This window comes from Scyliorhinus torazame, chromosome 1 (genome assembly GCF_047496885.1).
Source record: "Scyliorhinus torazame isolate Kashiwa2021f chromosome 1, sScyTor2.1, whole genome shotgun sequence".
NCBI classification, from domain to species: Eukaryota; Metazoa; Chordata; class Chondrichthyes; order Carcharhiniformes; family Scyliorhinidae; genus Scyliorhinus; species Scyliorhinus torazame.
Window position 1 is genome coordinate 159,384,594 of NC_092707.1, and position 21,816 is coordinate 159,406,409.

Here is a 21,816-nt window from a genome sequence, read left to right on the forward strand (position 1 = left end):
GGTAGGTGGATTGGCCACACTAAATTGCCTCTTAATTGGAAAAAAGAGAATTAGGTACTTTAAATTTTTTTTTATTTTTTATAAATTGCTGCCAGCATCTATTGCGAGAGAAACAGAGTTAACGTTTCTAGTCCTTAGACTCTTCGTTGAAGAGGCCCAGCATCCTGTTCTTCTTTCAGATTCCAGCATCTGCAGTATTTTGCTTATTTTAGCAAATATTACCAGATGTTTTTTAGAATGGAGTAAATTATTAATTTGATTTCCAATATGCACAAATTATCCACAATTGCTTTGATCAAAAAGAGGACTGGTACACTTTTGCACACAAAAGGACTATATTAAAATGTTTACAGTTCTTGTGAATAATTTTTGAAAAGATGTTCAAAGCATTGAACATTTAATACATCCAGCGGAGAATTTTTTTTTTCATCAACACAGAAGCTTCTTTGTACGTGATCATGTCCTTTGTATTAGAGTCAACTAAAGAAGGGTGGGGCATCATCTATTTATTCAAGTGGCTGGATGAATCAGACTCAATTTTGAGAGGTATTAAATCTCAGCGTCAATTTAGAAAAGATTTAAGAGGATTTTTTTTAAAAATGAAAAGCCTTCTGGACATTCCCCATTTCTAGATTTCCACAGTCTGATTCAAAAAGTTCTTGAAACCATCCCGTCCATAAATTGACCCCTGGCAAGCATTCCCTGATATTTTTAAATCTAGCATGCAGATGGGGCAAATCAACGTAAGCCATTCCTCCAGGGTTGTTTGTGGAGACATCTGCAGTCCGATTCTATCTGTGAAGTGACCGGCCCCATGCAAATTTCCTCAGTGTACAAAACTGTCAAGCCACCATTGCAAACTTGGTTTGCTGGAATAGATTGAAGAGCTCAAAAAGATCACTGTAGCTCCAGACTTAGACAAAGCTTCAGCCCTAATTTACATTGTTCTTCAATTGTGTTTGGTTTTGGTCACTTTTCAGGAGGAGCAAAACCCTCCCTTTTATCCAGGATGATTAAACACCTACCAACATGCAATAGATCAAATCCCACATAGTTCCCCCCAAAAAATGGATGGCCCTATGTGGACAAGGAGTTGACTGCTTAATAACGATGACAAAGTAAAAACGGACAATTTTCTTAGTGTGGATTCTGCAGCATTCCATCCTCCCCCCACCCCACAAGAAAAGGGTTTACATAAAGAAGAGCAAAGGTGGCCCGATTTGCATGTGTGTAGCTTGTAATAAAAGTCACACGTGCACACAACCCTGTGTTCCACCCTCCAGGGTTGCCCCAGGTCTCAATAATTGTGCCATATGCTCAGAGTTTGTGTTTTAGGAGTAACCTTTCCTCAGACTATCCTCAAAAAACTAACCTTCAGATAGCACCTTTCACATCCTCAGGTTATCTCAAAACAGTTCTCAGCTTACAAGATTAAGTTAGTCAAATGAGGGGCAGCATGGTGGCGCAGTGGATAGTACTGCTGTTTCACGGCGCGCAGGTCCCAGGTTCGATCCCGGCTCTGGGTCACTGTCTATGTGGAGTTTGCACATTCTCCCCGTGTTTGCATGGGTTTCGCTTCCACAATCCAAAGATGTGCAAGGTAGGTGGATTGGCTACACTAAATTGCCCCTTAATTGGAAAAAAATGAATTGGGTACTCTAAACTTATTTTTTAAAAGTTAGTTAGTCAAACAACCGTGGCAGCACGGTAGCCTTGTGGATAGCACAATTGCTTCACAGCTCCAGGGTCCCAGGTTCGATTCTGGCTTGGGTCACTGTCTGTGCGGAGTCTGCACATCCTCCCCGTGTGCGCGTGGGTTTCCTCCGGGTGCTCCGGTTTCCTCCCACAGTCCAAAGATGTGCGGGTTAGGTGGATTGGCCATGATAAATTGCCCTTAGTGTCCAAAATTGCCCTTAGTGTTGGGTGGGGTTACTGGGTTATGGGGATAGGGTGGCGGTGTTGACCTTGGGTAGGGTGCTCTTTCCAAGAGCCGGTGCAGACTCGATGGGCTGAATGGCCTCCTTCTGCACTGTAAATTCTATGAATCTATGAAATGTGGCAGACAATTTGCTCGAACAGCCACAAGATAAATGATCAGTTAATTCGCTTTTGTTACTGTTGGGTAGGAATAAGTGTCACTGAGGACCCTGGTTCAATCCCGGCTCTGGGTCACTGTCCGTGTGGAGTTTGCATATTCTCCCCGTGTCTGTGTGGGTTTCACCCCCACAACCCAAAGATGTGCAGTTTAGGTGGATTTCCCCTTAATTGGGAAGAAGAAATAATTGGGTACTGTAAATTTATATTAAAAATATAAGTATGATGGGAGAATGCCCTTGTTCTTTCTCTAATAATTTTAATCTCACTTTAGTTCAGTGCTGATGTCAATGGACCTGGATCCATTGTTGATATCTACTTTAAGCCACCATGTATCTGCCTCCCAGCACCTCCCCACCAAATTCCCTCCTCCTTATGGACTTCCTCCCTGCTGCACAGCACCATGTGCCGACCCCTGAAGCTACACATCAAATTTCCCCCATTACAAACTGTACCACAGCCTTTAATATCTTACAGAATCTTTTCTTCTTTTCTTTTAACCCTGTATTGTATTGTAATGTATTGTAGGCATTATATCACCATGCTCCCCCTCCGATAGGGATTGTTTAGCACAGGGCTAAATTGCTGGCTTTGAAAGCAGACCAAGGCAGGCCAGCAGCACGGTTCGATTCCCGTAACAGCCTCCCCGAACAGGCGCCGGAATGTGGCGACTAGGGGCGTTTCACAGTAACTTCATTTGAAGCCTACTTGTGGCAATAAGCAATTTTCATTTCATTCATTTCATTTCATCTTCCACCCCATCCCTCTCCAATTTCTTGAGTTTCTGAAGCATCCTGGTCTTGGGAGAGATATATTTATGCAAGTCTTTGTTGAATAGGTATCCTTCTCAAAAGGACAGCCTTCCTAATATATGTATGATTATGGAATGAATAGTGTTGAAATGCTCCCTCATATACCGCACAGTTTTAAAATTAGTTGCCTTACATTTAAAAAGATACAAAACAAGAGCACGTTTAAAGAGTTTTCATGTCAGATATGCCAAGGCATGGGAGTACGAAGAGAAACACACTGCTTCAAAAATGTTTCAAAATCCTAATCTTTAAGCTCCACTCCAAAAAATGCAAAATCTTTCCAGGAGTGAGATAAGTACCAGGACACCAAGATGAGACGATAATGGGCCTCAATGGAAAAAATGTTTGCTTCACATACCAGATTCAACAGTTCCAAGATTGAATCTGGAGCAGTTTTTGCAATGCAACTTCTTTGCTTATACCAGGGTCTCCCAGCTCCCTTATTGCTCAACAGGCTAAACAGTAACATGTCCTGATCCTGCAAGCAATCTGCCAACTTAAAGACTATCCATAGTACAAAGACACAATTTAAGCAGGTCACTCATTACTACACTGCGAGGAGCAAATGGCACATCTCTGGTCACCAGTTATAAGGTGTCGCATTGCAGCTAACTATAAAGAATCTATTTATTTGGAGGATGGCAGGGACAGTCCGAGTGCCGGAGGGAGGCAGGGACGGTCCCCACGCCAGAGGGAGGCAGGGACGGTCCCCGCGCCAGAGGGAGGCAGGGACGGTCCCCGCGCCAGAGGGAGGCAGGGACGGTCCCCGCGCCAGAGGGAGGCAGGGACGGTCCCCGCGCCAGAGGGAGGCAGGGACGGTCCCCGCGCCAGAGGGAGGCAGGGACGGTCCCCGCGCCAGAGGGAGGCAGGGACGGTCCCCGCGCCAGAGGGAGGCAGGGACGGTCCCCGCGCCAGAGGGAGGCAGGGACGGTCCCCGCGCCAGAGGGAGGCAGGGACGGTCCCCGCGCCAGAGGGAGGCAGGGACGGTCCCCGCGCCAGAGGGAGGCAGGGACGGTCCCCGCGCCAGAGGGAGGCAGGGACGGTCCCCGCGCCAGAGGGAGGCAGGGACGGTCCCCGCGCCAGAGGGAGGCAGGGACGGTCCCCGCGCCAGAGGGAGGCAGGGACGGTCCCCGCGCCAGAGGGAGGCAGGGACGGTCCCCGCGCCAGAGGGAGGCAGGGACGGTCCCCGCGCCAGAGGGAGGCAGGGACGGTCCCCGCGCCAGAGGGAGGCAGGGACGGTCCCCGCGCCAGAGGGAGGCAGGGACGGTCCCCGCGCCAGAGGGAGGCAGGGACGGTCCCCGCGCCAGAGGGAGGCAGGGACGGTCCCCGCGCCAGAGGGAGGCAGGGACGGTCCCCGCGCCAGAGGGAGGCAGGGACGGTCCCCGCGCCAGAGGGAGGCAGGGACGGTCCCCGCGCCAGAGGGAGGCAGGGACGGTCCCCGCGCCAGAGGGAGGCAGGGACGGTCCCCGCGCCAGAGGGAGGCAGGGACGGTCCCCGCGCCAGAGGGAGGCAGGGACGGTCCCCGCGCCAGAGGGAGGCAGGGACGGTCCCCGCGCCAGAGGGAGGCAGGGACGGTCCCCGCGCCAGAGGGAGGCAGGGACGGTCCCCGCGCCAGAGGGAGGCAGGGACGGTCCACCCGCCAGAGGGAGGCAGGGACGGTCCCCACGCCAGAGGGAGGCAGGGACGGTCCCCACGCCAGAGGGAGGCAGGGACGGTCCCCACGCCAGAGGGAGGCAGGGACGGTCCCCACGCCAGAGGGAGGCAGGGACGGTCCCCACGCCAGAGGGAGGCAGGGACGGTCCCCACGCCAGAGGGAGGCAGGGACGGTCCCCACGCCAGAGGGAGGCAGGGACGGTCCCCACGCCAGAGGGAGGCAGGGACGGTCCCCACGCCAGAGGGAGGCAGGGACGGTCCCCACGCCAGAGGGAGGCAGGGACGGTCCCCACGCCAGAGGGAGGCAGGGACGGTCCCCACGCCAGAGGGAGGCAGGGACGGTCCCCACGCCAGAGGGAGGCAGGGACGGTCCCCACGCCAGAGGGAGGCAGGGACGGTCCCCACGCCAGAGGGAGGCAGGGACGGTCCCCACGCCAGAGGGAGGCAGGGACGGTCCCCACGCCAGAGGGAGGCAGGGACGGTCCCCACGCCAGAGGGAGGCAGGGACGGTCCCCACGCCAGAGGGAGGCAGGGACGGTCCCCACGCCAGAGGGAGGCAGGGACGGTCCCCACGCCAGAGGGAGGCAGGGACGGTCCCCACGCCAGAGGGAGGCAGGGACGGTCCCCACGCCAGAGGGAGGCAGGGACGGTCCCCACGCCAGAGGGAGGCAGGGACGGTCCCCACGCCAGAGGGAGGCAGGGACGGTCCCCACGCCAGAGGGAGGCAGGGACGGTCCCCACGCCAGAGGGAGGCAGGGACGGTCCCCACGCCAGAGGGAGGCAGGGACGGTCCCCACGCCAGAGGGAGGCAGGGACGGTCCCCACGCCAGAGGGAGGCAGGGACGGTCCCCACGCCAGAGGGAGGCAGGGACGGTCCCCACGCCAGAGGGAGGCAGGGACGGTCCCCACGCCAGAGGGAGGCAGGGACGGTCCCCACGCCAGAGGGAGGCTGGGACGGTCCCCACGCCAGAGGGAGGCAGGGACGGTTCCCACGCCAGAGGGAGGCAGGGACGTCCCCGTGCCAGAGGGAGGCAGGGACGTCCCCGTGCCAGAGGGAGGCAGGGACGGTCCCCACGCCAGAGGGAGGCAGGGACGGTCCCCACGCCAGAGGGAGGCAGGGACGGTCCCCGTGCCAGAGGGAGGCAGGGACGGTCCCCACGCCAGAGGGAGGCAGGGACGGTCCCCACGCCAGAGGGAGGCAGGGACGGTCCCCACGCCAGAGGGAGGCAGGGACGGTCCCCACGCCAGAGGGAGGCAGGGACGGTCCCCACGCCAGAGGGAGGCAGGGACGGTCCCCACGCCAGAGGGAGGCAGGGACGGTCCCCACGCCAGAGGGAGGCAGGGACGGTCCCCACGCCAGAGGGAGGCAGGGACGGTCCCCACGCCAGAGGGAGGCAGGGACGGTCCCCACGCCAGAGGGAGGCAGGGATGGTCCCCATGCTGGAGGATGGCAGGGATGGTCCAAGTGCTGGAAGGAGGCAGGGACGGTCCGACTGCTGGAGGGAGGCAGGGACGGTCCGTGTGTTAAAACAAGACAAAAACTTTTTTTTGTTTCTTAAAAACTGCCAAAACTATGGAAACAGTTTAAAAATAAATACCATGTCACATAAAGCGAACAGTTTAAATCATTTGCTTGCTATTAGTTAATGAATGAATGATAAATTTGGATTAGAAAAGAACATTTTTTGGCTGAATCAGCTGATCACCAAGAGGGTTATGTAATACGTTAAGAACGTAAGTTCCAGAAATAGAGTTCAGCCCATGAAGCCCACTGTATCCAGAATCTATTTACATGAACATATGGAAGGGATGGGCAGCAAAAAAACAGCTGTTAGCACCGAACACACCAGTTGATAATCCTCACGAGTCCTCCAGAGGCTCCCTACTCACTCAAGTCCCTGGTGCTTCCCATCCTTTTACTCTGAAATAATCAATCCCCAGGCGTGATATCTAACCTTTTAATTATGTTATATAAATTTATCCAGTCACCTCTTCACCTATGTTGTTCTTAGGGAAATGGATTTCAGACCGAGTGGGAAGGTTTTTTTCAAGCTGAGGATCATTTCTGGAATGCCCCTTGCCGCTGTGTTTTCTGTATTACATCAGCGAGAGCATTGACTGTGAAGCTCATTGAGGTGGAGGTCCCTTCACCCCACGGCAGTGAAAGGAGCTAAATCAGTGGGAGAGTACTGCAAGCAAAGACTTGGGCCAATATTGAGTTATCAGCTTTAAGAAAACTGCCCATAAAGATCTACCGATCTTTAGACATGGATTTTCCTTTTCCTGACCTCAGTTTAAATAAGGTACTAAGTCAAAGGGACCTCCAAGACTCCAGCAACAGTGAAGTCATTAAGCAGCCAATTGCACTGAAGTTGTAATTCGACAATGTCAACGTAATTGAAGCAAACACATCAGTTTGCTTGAGAGCAAAACAGCAAATCAGAAAGTAAATAATTGGGAGATATATAGGGTTTAAGGTAGAAACTGAAATAGCAAATGTAAAAACATTTTTTTTATTCGTCCATGTGAGCATCATTAGCAAGTCCAGCATTTATTATCTGCTACAATTCTTGAGCTTATGTTAAGGAGGGAATTCTGGGTTTTTTGACACAGAAACAGTAAAAGCACTGGGCTCCAAGTCAGGATGGTGTGTAATCTGGAGGGGATCTTGCAGGTGTTCCCATGGGCCTGTAGCCTTTGTCCTTCTAGGTAGTCAAGTTCATGGATTTCGAAAGGAGCTGTCAAGATGATTTGGTGAGTTACTGCTGTAATATATGCTAATCTTTCTTTCTTAATAATATCTGTGGACGGTAGCTCGGCAAGTGCCGGCACTTTCAGGACACCTGGATGTGGGGGAGTAGGAAGGAAACTGGCAGGAAAAGGAAAGAAAGAAATCAGAGTAATCGGATCGTAGAAACATGCTGCCCTTTAAGGGGGTTAATGCCACTCACAAACTCAACACAACGCAGACTATCATTACTCTTTTTTTCAAATATATTTTTATTCTCCTTTTTCACATTTTCTCCTGAATTTACACCCACCAACAATAAACAATAATCAGCAACAGATATGTCAATCCCCATAACAGTAACAACGCTCCCATCCTCCCACCAACCCCCAAACATCAGCCCGCATGTTTACATAAACAAATGACAAAAAAGGAATCAGGGATTACCCATAGTCATCCTTAATATACACAGCCCCCCTCTCCCCTAACCCTCCCCCCCCCCCAACTAATGTTCAATGTTATTCAGTTCTTGAAAGTGCATAATAAATAGTGCCCATGACTTGTAGAACCCCTCCGAGCTTCCCCCCAGTTCGAACTTAACCTTCTCAAGGGTCAAGTATTCCACCAGGTCCCCCCGCCACGCCAGGGCACAGGGTGGAAAGGCTGCTCTCCATCCCAGCAGGATCCGCCTTCGGGCGATCAACGAGGCTATGATATCTGCCTCCGCACCCGTTTCCAACCCTGGCTGGTCCGACACCCCGAATATGGCCTCCCGGGGACCCGGGTCCCATTTCACGCTCACCACCTTGGAAATGACCCTAAAAACCTCCTTCCAGTACTCCCCTAGCTTTGGACTGGACCAAAACATATGAACGTGATTCTCGCCCCCGCCCCCCCGCGCCCCCGCAACGCTCACACACATCTTCTACTCCTTCAAAAAAATCGGCTCATCCTCACCAAGTGAGGTGCGCTCTATATAACCACCTTCAGCTGTATCAGCCCCAACCTCGCACATGAGGTGGAGGCATTCACTCTCCGGAGCACCTCACACCAGACCCCCTACTCTATAACCTCTCCCAGCTCTTCCTCCCACTTTGCTTGATCCCTTCCAGTGGTGCCTTATCCTCTTCCAGAATAGCTCCGTACACCGCTGACACTGCCCCTTTCTCCAGTCCCCTTGTCATCAGCACCTCCTCCAGCAATGTGGAGGCCGGTTCCTCCGGGAAGCTCTGTATCTCCTTCCTGACAAAATCCCGAACCTGCATGTATCTAAGCACTTCTTGACTACCATTACTTACCTGCTCTCATCTCCACATGCTACACATTTTCCTGCATTAATTTAAACCACCTACACAACACAAATCTCACATCGAGAGTATACTGTATTCAAGAATAAGATGAGCAAGTAATAAAGACATGTGCTGAATACTCGCTGGCAAATTCATATCAAGCAACTGCGTCAAAATATTCTAGCCAAAAACACACACAAACAATTGTTTCTGCCTGTCTAGTAGCAGTGCACCTCTTTTACATGCAATTAATGTTACTAAAGGCCAAAAGACATGCAAATTCTTGCAGAAAAATGCACAGAATCAAGAAATGCAGTCCTCAAAACGTCAGTAAACATCCTGGAATTTCAGGTTTCCAAAATAGAAGGTTAAATTTGACTCAGAGACATGTATACCACAAATCCATCATTCCTTTAACTAATAATTGGGGAATTTTATCCAGAGGTGATGACTGCTTAACTGTGACAGTGGATGGGGCCCGCTTTTGGAAGCTGCAATGAAAACTAATCCACAAAAAGACCCAGTTCTCATGCCCCCGAAAAACATGATCAACTGCTTAAACTTTGAGAGCTAAAAAAGACACTTTCCTTTTGCAAACATTCAATTTTAAGAGACATTCCCTGTCAATCACATGGTGTCTTTACTTTAAGGACTGATCCAACCTCATTAATTCTATCCTGACTAAGACCATTGCTAAAACAACTACTTGCATTTATATAGCACATAGAACATACAGTGCAGGAGGCCATTCAGCCCATCGAGTCTGCACCGACCCACCCTATCCGCTCACTTCCACCCTATACCCGTAACCCAATAACCCTTCCTAACCTTTTTATGGTCACTAAGGGCAATTTATCATGGCCAATCCACCTAACCTGCACAAAGGACTGAGAGGGGAAACCGGAGCACCCGGAGGAAACCCACGCAGACATGGGGAGAACGTGCAGACTCCGCACAGACAGTGACCCAGCAGGGAATCGAACCTGGGACCCTGGCGCTGTGAAGCCAGTGCTATCCACTTGTGCTACCGTGCTGCTAATATAACATAGTAAGGACTCCCAAGGTATTTCACAGGAATATTGTAAATTTAGCACCGAGTCACATAAGGCGGCAAGTGAAAATAACCTCTGTTGACTCGCATCAAACCTTCCATAATTTTAAGACCTCAGGGATAAGAGACGCAGCCTTATCACCCTGTTCTGGTGGGTATACCCTCACAGTTCTGCAACCATCTTTGGTTAAAGCAGAAAGTTTCAGGAAGAATTTTAATTGAAGAGAGAGGCAGCGAGGTTAAAGGGAAATATTCCAGAGCTTAGGACCCAGGCACGTGAAGACGTACCAGCAATGGTGTAATGGAGGGATGCGCAAGAAGAGGTCAAAATTGGAGGATGAAACAATTTTAGAAAATGGTAAATTAGTGCATTGTCTCGAGGCAAGGAAAAACATTTTCATGATGTATCATGGAGAGGCAGTTTGCCAGGTTGTTTTCAATATAAATAACAACGTTTTGCAAAAACATCTTCCTGACTTGCATACAGCCTGCGTGCAGAATGCTTGAGTTTGCATGCACCAGAGTACAACTTACAAAAGATCTAAAAGTATATCTTAATTTATTTCGCAAGCATGCCATTGAGTGAAATCTGATATACAGCAGCTTTTCACAGCCCTCAAATTCCTATCGCCAGATCAGTTCACCTGCACCAGAACGATGTAACATCACCCAAGTAAATTGAATGCTTACTCGATCACACAGCACTTACCACAAATGGCTGCCTCAGGCACCTTCGCAAAGGAAGCCTGCCCCATTCCAAACTTTCTTCCTCTGCTATTTATCTTAACAATCATGTAGTCCCAGGATCGTTGTCAATGTAGAAAACAAAAGGCTGCATGACACAGCCTCATCCAAGTGTTGCACGTAGCGGCTTGACTCAGTCTAAATCCTCAAGGGCTGCCCTGGGTTCATAAATAAGGTAATCTTACCACTTCCCTTCTCAGATGAATGCCCATCATTCCTCAATGCAGATTACTTGAAGTCAGAGGTTAAAGGGGGAGGGGATTTGATCCACAAATAGTGTGCGCTGCTACTGACACTGTGGGTGTGGGTCTGTGTCCCCACGGGTATGCGCGTGTGCATATGTGTCTGTGTCTCCACCCACCACTAGATTCTTATGTAAATAGTCTGCTCTACCCAGATCCTGCAACAAATGTACCAGGCACTGAACAATATACTGTTTTAGATCTGTTCGTTAAATCCTTAATTAGTCACCTCCATTCATTATTTTTCTACTGGTCCCCATTCTGAAACATTCTGGCGACATGGAGTAGTTAACACTTCCAAATAAAACACCTCCATTTGTGTCTCGAACTTTAAAATAAAGAGCACTTTTCCATGTGGTCACTGTAGCCAAAAATTGTAAGTGCTTTTAACACAGCAAACGGAGTTGGAAAAGGGATCTATGTGCATTGGGTAGTTTCAGGAGGATTTTGAAATGAGAAAGAGGTACAGTGAGCCAAAAGAATTTAAAGAAACTTGAGCTGCATTGGTTGACAAGTTTGTGTAATATTTTGAGGGATTGCCACATAGGAGCAGCAGCTAGCTGTTTGGCCCCTCGAGTCTGCTCTACCATTCAACTAAACCATGGTTGATCTTCATGGTTGATGGGCGGCCTTGTAGCACAGTGGTTAGCACTGTTGCTTCACAGCTCCATGGTCCCAGGGTTCGATTCCCGGCTTGGGAGACTGCGGAATCTGCACGTTCTCCCTGTGTCTGTGTGGGTTTCCTCCGGGTGCTCTGGGTTCCTCCCACAGTCCAAAGATGTGCAGGTTAGGTGGATTTGCCTGCTAAATTGCCCTGTCCTGTACACAGTTGAAATCTGCGACCGTTTACCAGTGACTGTACATCTCCAAGCCTTCGGAGGGGGACTCAAAGATGAAATGGTTTCTCGCCAGGCTGGACATACCAGCAGTGGTGGAGGAAAAGAAACAGGGACTGGAAGTCTGCTCAGACTGTGGGAGGCCATGGCGAGCATCAACTCCCTGCAGCCAGGGAAGGCACCGGGTCTGGACAGATTCTCGATGGACTCACATAAAATGTTTGTGGCAGCACTGGCCCCGCACCTGCAGGAGATGCTCAATGATTCACTGTTGAGAGGGGCCCTGTCGTCCACACTGGCACGGTCCTCCTGTTAGACTGCTTGACGGCTCTGGAGCTGTGGATGGACTCACCTTGGAGCATCCACAATTCTGAGGAAGTCGTGGATCGCACGTTTAGTGAGTTGGTCACACCGCAGATAAAGAGTACTGAGGGAGATAGGAAATGGGTGACCAACAGGCAGAGGAAGAGTAGGAAGGTAGTGCAGGGTCCCCTTCGAAATAGGTATAGCATATTGGATACTGTTGGGGTAGATGGCTCACCAGGGGAAGGCAGCAGTAGCTGCACAGGAGGGCAGGATAGAGCGATAGAGCTATAGTAATAGGGGATTCGATTGTAAGGGGAGTAGGCAGACGTTTCTGCGGATGCAAACGAGACTCCAGGAAGGTATGTTGCCTCCCAGGTGCAAGGGTCCTGTATGTCTCAGAGCGGCTGCAGGACATTCTCAAGGGGGAGGGTGAACAGCCAGCTGTCGTGATGCATATAGGCACCACCGATATAGGTAAACAACAGGTTATACATGCTGAATTTAGGGAATTAGGAGCTAAACTAAAAAGTAGGACCTCAAAGGTAGTAATCTCGGGATTGCTATCAGTGCCACGTGCTAGTCAAAGTAGGAATGACAGGATAGACAGGTTGATTGTGTGGCTTGAGAGATGGTTCAGGAGGGAGGGATTCAGATTTTTGGGACATTGGAACTGGTTCTGAGAGTGGTGGGACCATTACAAATCGGATGGTCTACACCTGGGCAGTACTGGAACCAATGCCCTGGGGGTGTTTGCTAGCGCTGTTGGGGAGGGTTTAAACTAATATACCAGGGAGAGGAGAGCCGATGTAAGGAGTCAGAGAAAGAGGGAGCAAAGACAAAAACAAAAGATAGAAAAGGGAATAAGGAAAGTGATGGGCGGAGAAACCAAGGGCAAAATTCAAACAGGGCAAAAGAGAAAATTATTGAAAGCAAGACAAATAATGTGAAAAAGACAAACTTAAAGGCTCTGTGCCTTAATCGCGCAGATAGATACATGGGTACGATATTATAGGGAATACGGAGACATGGCTGCAGGGTGACCAGGGATGGGAACTGAATGTCCCAGGGTATTCAGTATTTAGGAAGGACAGGCATAAAAGAAAAGATGGCAGGGTGGCACTGCTGGTCGAGGAGGAAATTGACACAATAGTGAGAAAGGATATTAGCTCTGACAATGTGGAGTCTGAGCGTTGAGAAATATCAAGGGGCAAAAAACATTAGTGGGTGTCATAGATAGACCCCCAAACTGCAGTGGTGATGTTGGGAATGGCATTAAACACAAAATTAGAGATGCATGTAATAAGGAAATATCGGTGATCACGGGTGATTTTAATCTTCACATAGATTGGGCAAATCAAATTAGACACAATGCAGTAGAGGAGGAATTCCAGGAGTGTATACGGGATGGTTTTCTTAACCAATATGTGGAGGAACCAACTAGAGAGCAGGCCATCTTAGACTGGGTACTGTGTAATGAGAAGGGAATCATTGCCAATCTGGCTGTGCAAGACCCCTTGGGGATGAGCGAACATAACATGATGGAATTTTTTATCAAGGTGGAGAGTGAAGTAGTTGATTCGGAGACTAGGGTGCTGAATCTTAACAAAGGAAACTATGAAGATATGAGGCACGAGTTGGCCTTGATAGATTGGGAAGAGTTATTTAAGGGATGACAGTGGATAGGCAATGGCAAACATTCAAGGATCTCATTGGGGAACTGCAGCAACTGTTCACTCTTGTCTGGCACAAAAGCAAAATGGCTAAGAGGGCCAATCCATGGCTTACAAAGGAAATTAGAAATAGTATCCGATACAAGGAAGAAGCATAAGATTGGCCAAGAAAAATAATAGGTCTAAGGATTGGGAGCAGTTTAGAATTCAGCAAAGAAGGACCAAGCGATTGATTAAGAAGGCGAAAATACAGTCTGAAAGTAAGCGTGCAGAGAAATAAAGATTGGCACTAAGAGTTTTTATAGATATGCGAAGAGAAAGAGATTGGTAAAGACAAACAGAAACAGGGGAATGTATAATAAGGGACAAAGAAATGGCTGAGCAATTGAATACATACTTCGGTTCCATTTTCACAAATGTGGACACAAATCAGATACAGGAAATGTTGGAGAATGAAAAGTTTAGTGAGAGGGAAGAACTGAGGGAGATCAACATTAGTAGAGAAATGGTGCTGGGAAAATTGGTGGGATTGAAGGCGGATAAATCCCCAGGGTCTGAGAATCTGCATCCCAGAGTGCTGAAGGTGGCGGCTCTGGAAATAGTGGATGCATTGGTGGTCATCTTCCGGGATTTTAGAGACTCTGGAACAGTCCCTGCAGATTGGAGGGTAGCCAATGTCACTCCAATATTCAAAAAGGGAGGTAGAGAGAAAGCAGGGAATTATAGACCAGTAAGCCTAACATTGGTAGTGGGGAACATTTTTGAATCCATTATCAAGGGCTTTGTAGTGGAACATTTAGAAAGCAGGGACAGGATCAGTCAGAGTCAGCATGGATTTATGAAGGGAAAATCATGCTTGACAAATCTGTTGGAATTCTTTGAAGATGTAACCAGTACAGTTGATAAGGGGGAGCCAGTCGATGTGGTATATTTGGACTTTCAGCAGGCGTTTGTCAAAGTCCCAAATAAGAGATTATTGTGCAAGATTAAAGTGCATGGGATTGGGGAAAGTGTATTGAGGTGGATAGAAAACTGGTTGGCAGAGAGGAAACAAAGATTAGGAATTAATGGGTCCTTTTCAAATTGGCAGGCAGTAATGCGTGAGGTTGCACAGGGATCGGTGCTGGGACCCCAGCTATTCACAATATATATTAATGATTTGGATGAGGGAACAAAATGTCACATCTCAAAGTTTGCAGATGATACCAAGTTGAGTGGGAGGGTGAACTGTGACAAGGGTGCAGAGATCCTACAGCATGATCTGGACCGGTTGGGCAAGTGGGCAAATCAATGGCCAATGCAGTATAATTTGGATAAGTGTGAGGTTATTCACTTTGGAAGCAAAAATAGGAAGGCAGATTACTACCTGAATGGTTGTAAATTGGGAGAGTGGAATGTGCAGCAGGATCTGGATGTCCTTGTGCACCAATTGCTGAAGGTAAGCATGCAGGTGCACAGCATGCAGGTGCAGCAGGCGGTAAAAAGCAGGGATGTGTTGTTGCAATTATACAGGGCCTTGGTGAGGCCACACCTGGAATATTGTGCGCAGTTTTGGTCTCCTTCTCTGAGGAAGGATGTTCTTGCTCTCGAGGGAGTGCAATGAAGGTTTAACAGACTGATTCCAGGGATTGGGGGGGACTGTCATATGAGGACAGATTGACAGATTAGGGTTGTTCTCGCTGGAGTTCAGAAGAATGAAGAGGCATCTCATAGAGACTTAGAAAATTCTAACAGGACTAGACAGGGGAGATGTAGGGAGGATGTTCCCGATGGTGGGTGTGTCCAGAACCAGGGGTCTCAGTCTGAGGATTCAGGGTAAACCATTTCGGATAGAGATGAGGAGACATTTCTTCACCCAAAGAGCCTGTGGAATTCATTACCACAGGAAGTAGTTGATACAAGAACATTGAATATATTCAAGAGGGGGCTGGATATAGCACTTGGGGCAAATGGGATCAAAGGTTATGGAGAGAAAGCAGGATCGGGTTATTGAGTTGAATGATCAGCCACGGCACAGTGGTTAGCACTGTTGCATACGGCGCTCAGGACCCGGGTTTGAATCCCGGCCCTGTGTCACTGTCTGTGTGGCGTTTGCACATTCTCCCCATGTCTGCGTGGGTTTCACCCCCACAACCCAAAAGATGTGCAGGTTAGGTGGATTGGCCACGCTAAACTGCCCCTTAATTGGGAAAAAGAAAAATTGGGCACTCTAAATTTTTTTTAAATGATCGTGATAAATGGCGGAGCAGGCTCGAAGGGCCAAAAGGCCTCCTCCTATCTTCTATGTATCTATATTGCTGATCCCCAAAATAGACAAAGACCCAATGGAGTCCAGGTCATACAGATCCATCTCACTCCTGAACACTGATGCCAAAGTCCTGGCGAGGGGACTGGAGAGTTGGGTGCCGGAAGTAATTGCGGACGATCAGACAGAGTTTGTCAAGGGCAGACAGCTAACGGCAAACATCCGATGTCTGTTGAACGTGTTTATGACCCCCCACTTGAGGAGAAGACACCAGAAGGGATCTTCTCCCTCGACACAAAGAAGGCCTTCGACAGAGTCGAATGGAGGTACCTCCTCATGGAGTACTAGATTGGTTTGGGCCAGGGTTTGCCTCATGGGTAAAATACTGTACAGTGCTCCCATGGCGAGTGTGTGGACAAATGCCACCAGCTCTGAATACTTCTGGCTGCACAGAGGCACGAAGCAGGGATGCCCACGATCCCTGCTTTTATTCGCCCTGGCAATCAAGCCACTGGCTATCATTCTCATGCCGAAGGGGTGGAAAGGCATCCAAAAGGAAACAGAGCACAGAGTCTCACTCTATGCGGATGACTTGTTCCTATGGGAGTACAGAGCCTTCCCAGGTTACAAACGTAACTTGAGCAAGAGCAAAATCTTCCACGTGAATCCCCAGGGTGGAGAATCAGATCTGGGGGGACTCCCGTTCAAACTGGCCCAAAGCAAGTTCCGATACCTGGGGATCCAGATAGCCTATGACTGGACACATTTCCATAAGTGAAACCTGCCAGTTCTAGTGGAAGAGGTAAAGAGAGACTTGTGGCGGTGGGACTCATTCCTGCTCTCCCTGATGGGAAGAGTCCAGACAATAAAAATGAACATGCTACCAAGATTCCTCTTCCTATTCAGATCTCTCCCAATCTTCATCCCCAAGGCCTTCTGCACTAAGGTAGATGAATTAATTGTGGCATGTGTGTGTGCAGGAAAAAACTCCAGAATTGTAAAAGTGTCTTACAAAGAAGGAGGAACCTCCTATTCTACCACCGGGCAGCAAACGCAGAAAGGGTACGGAGCTGGTGGCAGAATGGGTGCAAATGAAGGTGACTTCCTGCATGGGACATCCCTCAGAGCACTGGCTACAGCCCACACCTATTTCCAGCCAAATACTTGAGAAACCTGGTGGTGGTGGTGGCCACGCTAAAACTCCGGTACCAGCTAAGGCACCATTTCAATCTTTTATTTTTTTAAATATAAAGTTAAAATACCCAATTCATTTCTTTTCCAATTAAGGGGCAATTTAGCGTAGCCAATCCACCTACCCTGCACACTGTTTTGAGACCCAAGCAGACACGGAGAGTGTGCAAACGCCACACAGGCAGTGACCCGGGGCCAGGAGCCATTTCAGGTGCAATGTCAACTCTGACCCCCATCTGCAAAAAACCTTAAATTCATCCTGGCAACATTAGATAACTCTTTCAAAATGTGGAGACATGACAAAGGGGTATTGACAGTAGGGGACGGTAGAATCAGTACTTGGTAGTACTTGACAGTACTTGGTAGTACTTGACAGTACTTGGACGATAGAATCGCGACTCTGGGAAACAAATAGAAAAGCTCAAGCTGAAAGGGAACAAGCTCAGATGTCTACAAGTGAGGAAATTCCTCTGCAAGGAGACCACAATGCTCCTCCAGCTACCCGGACACACCTTACTGGACAGGCTGTTAGCATCGGCGAATTAGGGGACGGTAACATAACTGCGCCGAGATGTACGGACGAGTGTCAGAGGTGCTAAGAGCACTGCCGGATGAGACACGGGAAAGATGGGAGGAAGAACAGAGCATGGAGATGGGGGGGGGGGGCCTCTGATCGAAGCACTGCATTGGGCGAACTCCACCTCCTCATGTGCAGGGCTGAGTCCAATGCAGCTAAAGTGCACAGGGCGCACTTGACCAAACCACGCATGAGTGGGTTCTTCCCGGAGGTGGAGGACAAATGTGAACAGTGCCAGGGAGTCCTGGACAACCACACCCACATGTCTGGTCCTGCCCCAAACTTGTAAGGAACTGGGCGGCCTTTTTCAAAGCCATGTCCAGGATTGTGGGAGTGAGAGTGGAACCTATGTCCGCTTGTGGCAGTCTTTGGGGTGTCGGCACAGCCAGAGCTCTTTTCGGGGAGAGGGACAGGCACCCTGGCATTTATTATTATTATAGCCTTTGCCTGCTTGATTGCCTGTCAAAGATTCCTGCACGGCTGGAGACCAGCAGCACACCCAAGGTCATGGACTGGCTGTCCGACCTGGCGGAATTCCTCAAATTGGAGGAAATTAAATTTGTCATCAGGGGATCGGAAGGAGGCTTCCACAATACATGGAGGCAATTCACCAGCCTCTTTGAGAATCTGTTCATGACCAGCAACTAACTTAGGCGGCGGTGGGGGGCACCAAGCCAGACAGGGGAAAAGGGGGGCGGGGAGGAGGAGAGGAGGCAACACCCAGAATACAGGGGAAACAGGTACAGAGGTATTAAAGGGTGCTGAGAGAGGGAATGGGAAACCCTTTGATGCTGCCATGGCAACTAATAGGTTATGCCTTTGTTGCCTCGATCATGCCCCTAGTATGTTTTATTACAAAGGGGTAGCATGTATACTTCTCGCGCTGTAAATTCTATGATTCTATATAGTTAATGGCATGGTTGTTGTAACCAACCATTTGGATTGGTGGGCGGCGTGACAGCACAGTGGTTAGCCGTGTTCCTTCAAGCTCCAGGGTCAATTCCGGCTTGGGTCACTGTCTGTATGGAGTCTGCACGTTCTCAGTGTGCGTGGGTTTCCTCCGGGTGCTCTGGTTTCCTCCCACAAGTCCCAAAAGACGTGCTGTTGGGCCATTTGGACATTTTGAATTCTCCCTCTGAGACACCAGAATGTGGCAACTAGGGAATTTTCACAATAACTTCATTACAGTGTTAATGTCAGCCTACTTGTGACAATAAAGATTATTAATTTTATTGTCAATATGTCTCATGTTCCTGTATATATTTACTGTGTTTTCTTATCTTTTCTTTTTTGTTATAAATACAAATTAAAATACTTTTTTCAAAAAGAGGGGCAGTCTTTTATGTGTCATTAACCTGAGGCTCCATTTTACCTCTACAGTTGCATGTTAATAAAAACAAATCACAAGACTGCTGTTGCACAAGAGCTGGGATGTTCCCTCGGGCTCTGGCCAAATTACCTCCATCAGTAAACAACAGAGTATCACCAGTCGTGTTTGTGGGGCCTTGATGTGTACAAAGTGACCAATGAGTTAGCCTACAAACCACAGATAACTACATTTCAAAAATAATCCAGTGGTTCCAAACTCCTTTACAAATTGAGTTTCTTTTCTTCGGCTGATTTGCACCACACAGTGTAATCTATTGGTAATAGAGCCAGTCAAACAGGTTTTCTTAATAGCAATTTTCTGTTTGGCATTCACTACAAGCAAAGAAAGCAGTGGAGTTGAGCTGTCCTGTGCTTCACTGAGCTGTGGCTGTCCTTCACCAGCTTCCAACTGGAGTGGGAGCAACAAACACAAGCGCACCTTCATTTCAATGAGAAGTCTTACAACACCAGGCTAAAATCCAACAGGTTTGTTTGGAATCACTAGCTTTCGGAGTGCAGCTCCTTCCTCAGATGAGTCGCCTGCTGAAGGAGTTACGCTCCGAAAGCTTGTGATTCCAAACAAACCTGTCAGACTTTAACCTGGTGTTGCCAGATTTCTTACTGTGCCCACCCAGTCCAACACGGTATCACCACATTATTTCAATGACACAGTAGTCAAGTCAGGTCATCCCAGGAACACACATAAAGAAACTCAGTTTTCAGCTCCAAAAATCTTTTAATAGTGCTCAGGTGCCTCACTATGTGCTTCTAGCTCCACACAAGAGGCTACACGCAAGAGTAATTCTCCTGGGCTGGGATAATATTATTCAGCACCCTCACACAGCGGCAGAGTAAAATCATACAGTTTAGGAGGAGGCCAGTCAGTCTATCATGCCTGTGCTGGTTCTTCAAAAAAGCTATCCAATTTCCTGTTTTTCCACATAGCCTGTAAAGTATACCAGCTTGCATTAGTAAAAGTATTGAGCTGCATTTGAAACCTAGCCACATAATGAGGTTGTAGGAGAGGTGGCTTAAAGCTTGACCAAAGGGGTAGGTTTGAAGGTACATCTTAAAGGTGCAAAGCAAGGAAAAGAGGAGGGGGGGGGGGGGGGGGGGGGGGGAGTTAGGAAGGAAGGGAATTCCAGGGATGAAGGCATAGACATAATTGGCAGAGCTTTTAAAATTGGTGATATGCAAGGAGCCAGAATAGGACGATCAGAGAGATCTGGAAGGATTGTAAGGCTGGGGGAGATTACAATAATAGGGAGGGGCAAGGCTATGGATCTGGGAGGACTGTAAGGCTGGGGGAGGTGACAATGACAGGGATGGGCGAGTGAGGCCATGGGTCTGGGAGGATTGAAGACTGGGGTGGTTACAATGACAGCGAGTGGCCAGGCTATGGATCGGGGAGGGTTGTAAGGCTGGGGGAGGTTACAATGGTAGTGAGGCCAAGGAGCTACTTGAAAACAAGAACAATTTAAAATGGTGATGCGGGCGGGGGGTAGCCAATATGGTGAGTGAGCACTGGGATCATGGGTGAATGGGACTTGGCGTAGGTTAGAATACCCAGAGCTTTGGATTGGCTCAGGTTTACGGAGGAAAGACACCTGGAACACCCAAATTGCAAGGAAACCAAGAATAGATCAGGATTTCAGCAGATCAGCTGAGGCAGTAGTGGGGTGTGTAGTGGGGTGGAGACATGATGCCAGAGGGGTTATGGACTGGGAGGAGCACTGAGATCAGAAAAGTACAAGATTTACAGATGTCGAGACCGAGTTTGACTTTGAATCCGATTATCCAGTTATCCCAATTATCCCAATCAACCCATTGGGCTTTAAAAAAGGTTGGAAACCAAAAGAATGACAAAACCTGCATTTTTCCAGTTAAATCCACAGCCAAACTAGCTTTGGAACAGATGTTTGGTAGGGGTAGGGGATGAGAGCACACAGGAAGTAGGAACAAATGCACTAGTAATTATGAAGCTCAAGAGTTCAGGCTCAGGAGCTCACACGATTTAATGTACATTTGAACAGTTCTCACAACACTTGATGCCGGGTCAGGTGTCAGACTGGTCAACAGTGAACATTCTTTCTCCTCATTTCATTTCCAAACCAGCAACCACTACCACAAGAACAAGGGAAACAAGGACAGATTCATGGGAATACCTATACCTGCAAGTTCCCTTCCCCGTCACACACCATCCTGGCATTGAGCTGTATCGCTGCTCCTTCACTATCGCCAGGACAAAAACCTGGAACTCCCTTCCTAACAACAGAGGGTATACCTACCCCACATGATTGCAGCATTTCATGAAGGCAGCTCACCAACACTTTTCCCAAGGGAAATTAGGTAGGACAACACCCACTTTAACCAAAATCAACTCCACACCTATTTACCATAAATCCTGGCGTATAAGACAACCCCATTTTTCCACCTCATCAATCACTTTTTTTGCATATACTTGACCCCCTTTTCAGCTATGACATGCCACATTCGCATTAGTACTCAGCCTCAATTTTGCACCCAAATACATTCTTTACCTACCAGCATTTAATAACTAAGTGCAAGGGATCAAGCAGATGATCCAGGCTGTGTTGCAAAGATATGGAGGAGTTTAAGATGTGCCCATTCTTTGCGCTGGATGCCAATGACATTTCAAAATGACAAATACCCACACCCACATTGGTGGCTCACCTTTATACTCAGTATTAGTCCACCCAGCTTTGGGAGTGATTTTCCAAGGCTTTAAACAGAAACTTAAAGGCCAACATCTATGGTAACTTACTGGTAAACGTTCTGTCAAAAGTGATAAACCCAGTTGACAGGTGCTTGTCAGGCATTGAAGATACACCTTACGCCTTAGCAAGATACAGCTTGGCAGGCTGCCATTTGATCCATCGTGTCTGTGCTGGTAATTGGTTTAAAATATGTTTTTATTGCCGTTTTTCAATTTTACAGAGTGATACTTTTAACGAATGCTGTACTTGGTATTTACATGTTGTACAGTTTC

General features: G+C 48.6%; 1 protein-coding gene across 9 annotated transcripts in view; it reads right to left on the reverse strand.

Annotated features, from left to right (window-relative positions):
* The window catches only part of LOC140415638 (phosphatase and actin regulator 4-like), a 372,692-nt gene that overhangs the window by 82,841 nt on the left and 268,035 nt on the right, over nucleotides 1–21,816 (reverse strand). For 3 of the 9 annotated variants that reach the window (XM_072501078.1, XM_072501079.1, XM_072501071.1), the window contains exon 1: nucleotides 10,337–10,532. The exons of the other annotated variants lie outside the window; for them this stretch is intronic. In XM_072501078.1, the coding sequence (XP_072357179.1) occupies nucleotides 10,337–10,421 (85 nt within the window). In that variant the 5' untranslated portion in view covers nucleotides 10,422–10,532. Of the gene's footprint in view, nucleotides 1–10,336; nucleotides 10,533–21,816 lie in introns of those variants that run through there. 9 annotated transcript variants of the gene reach the window in all.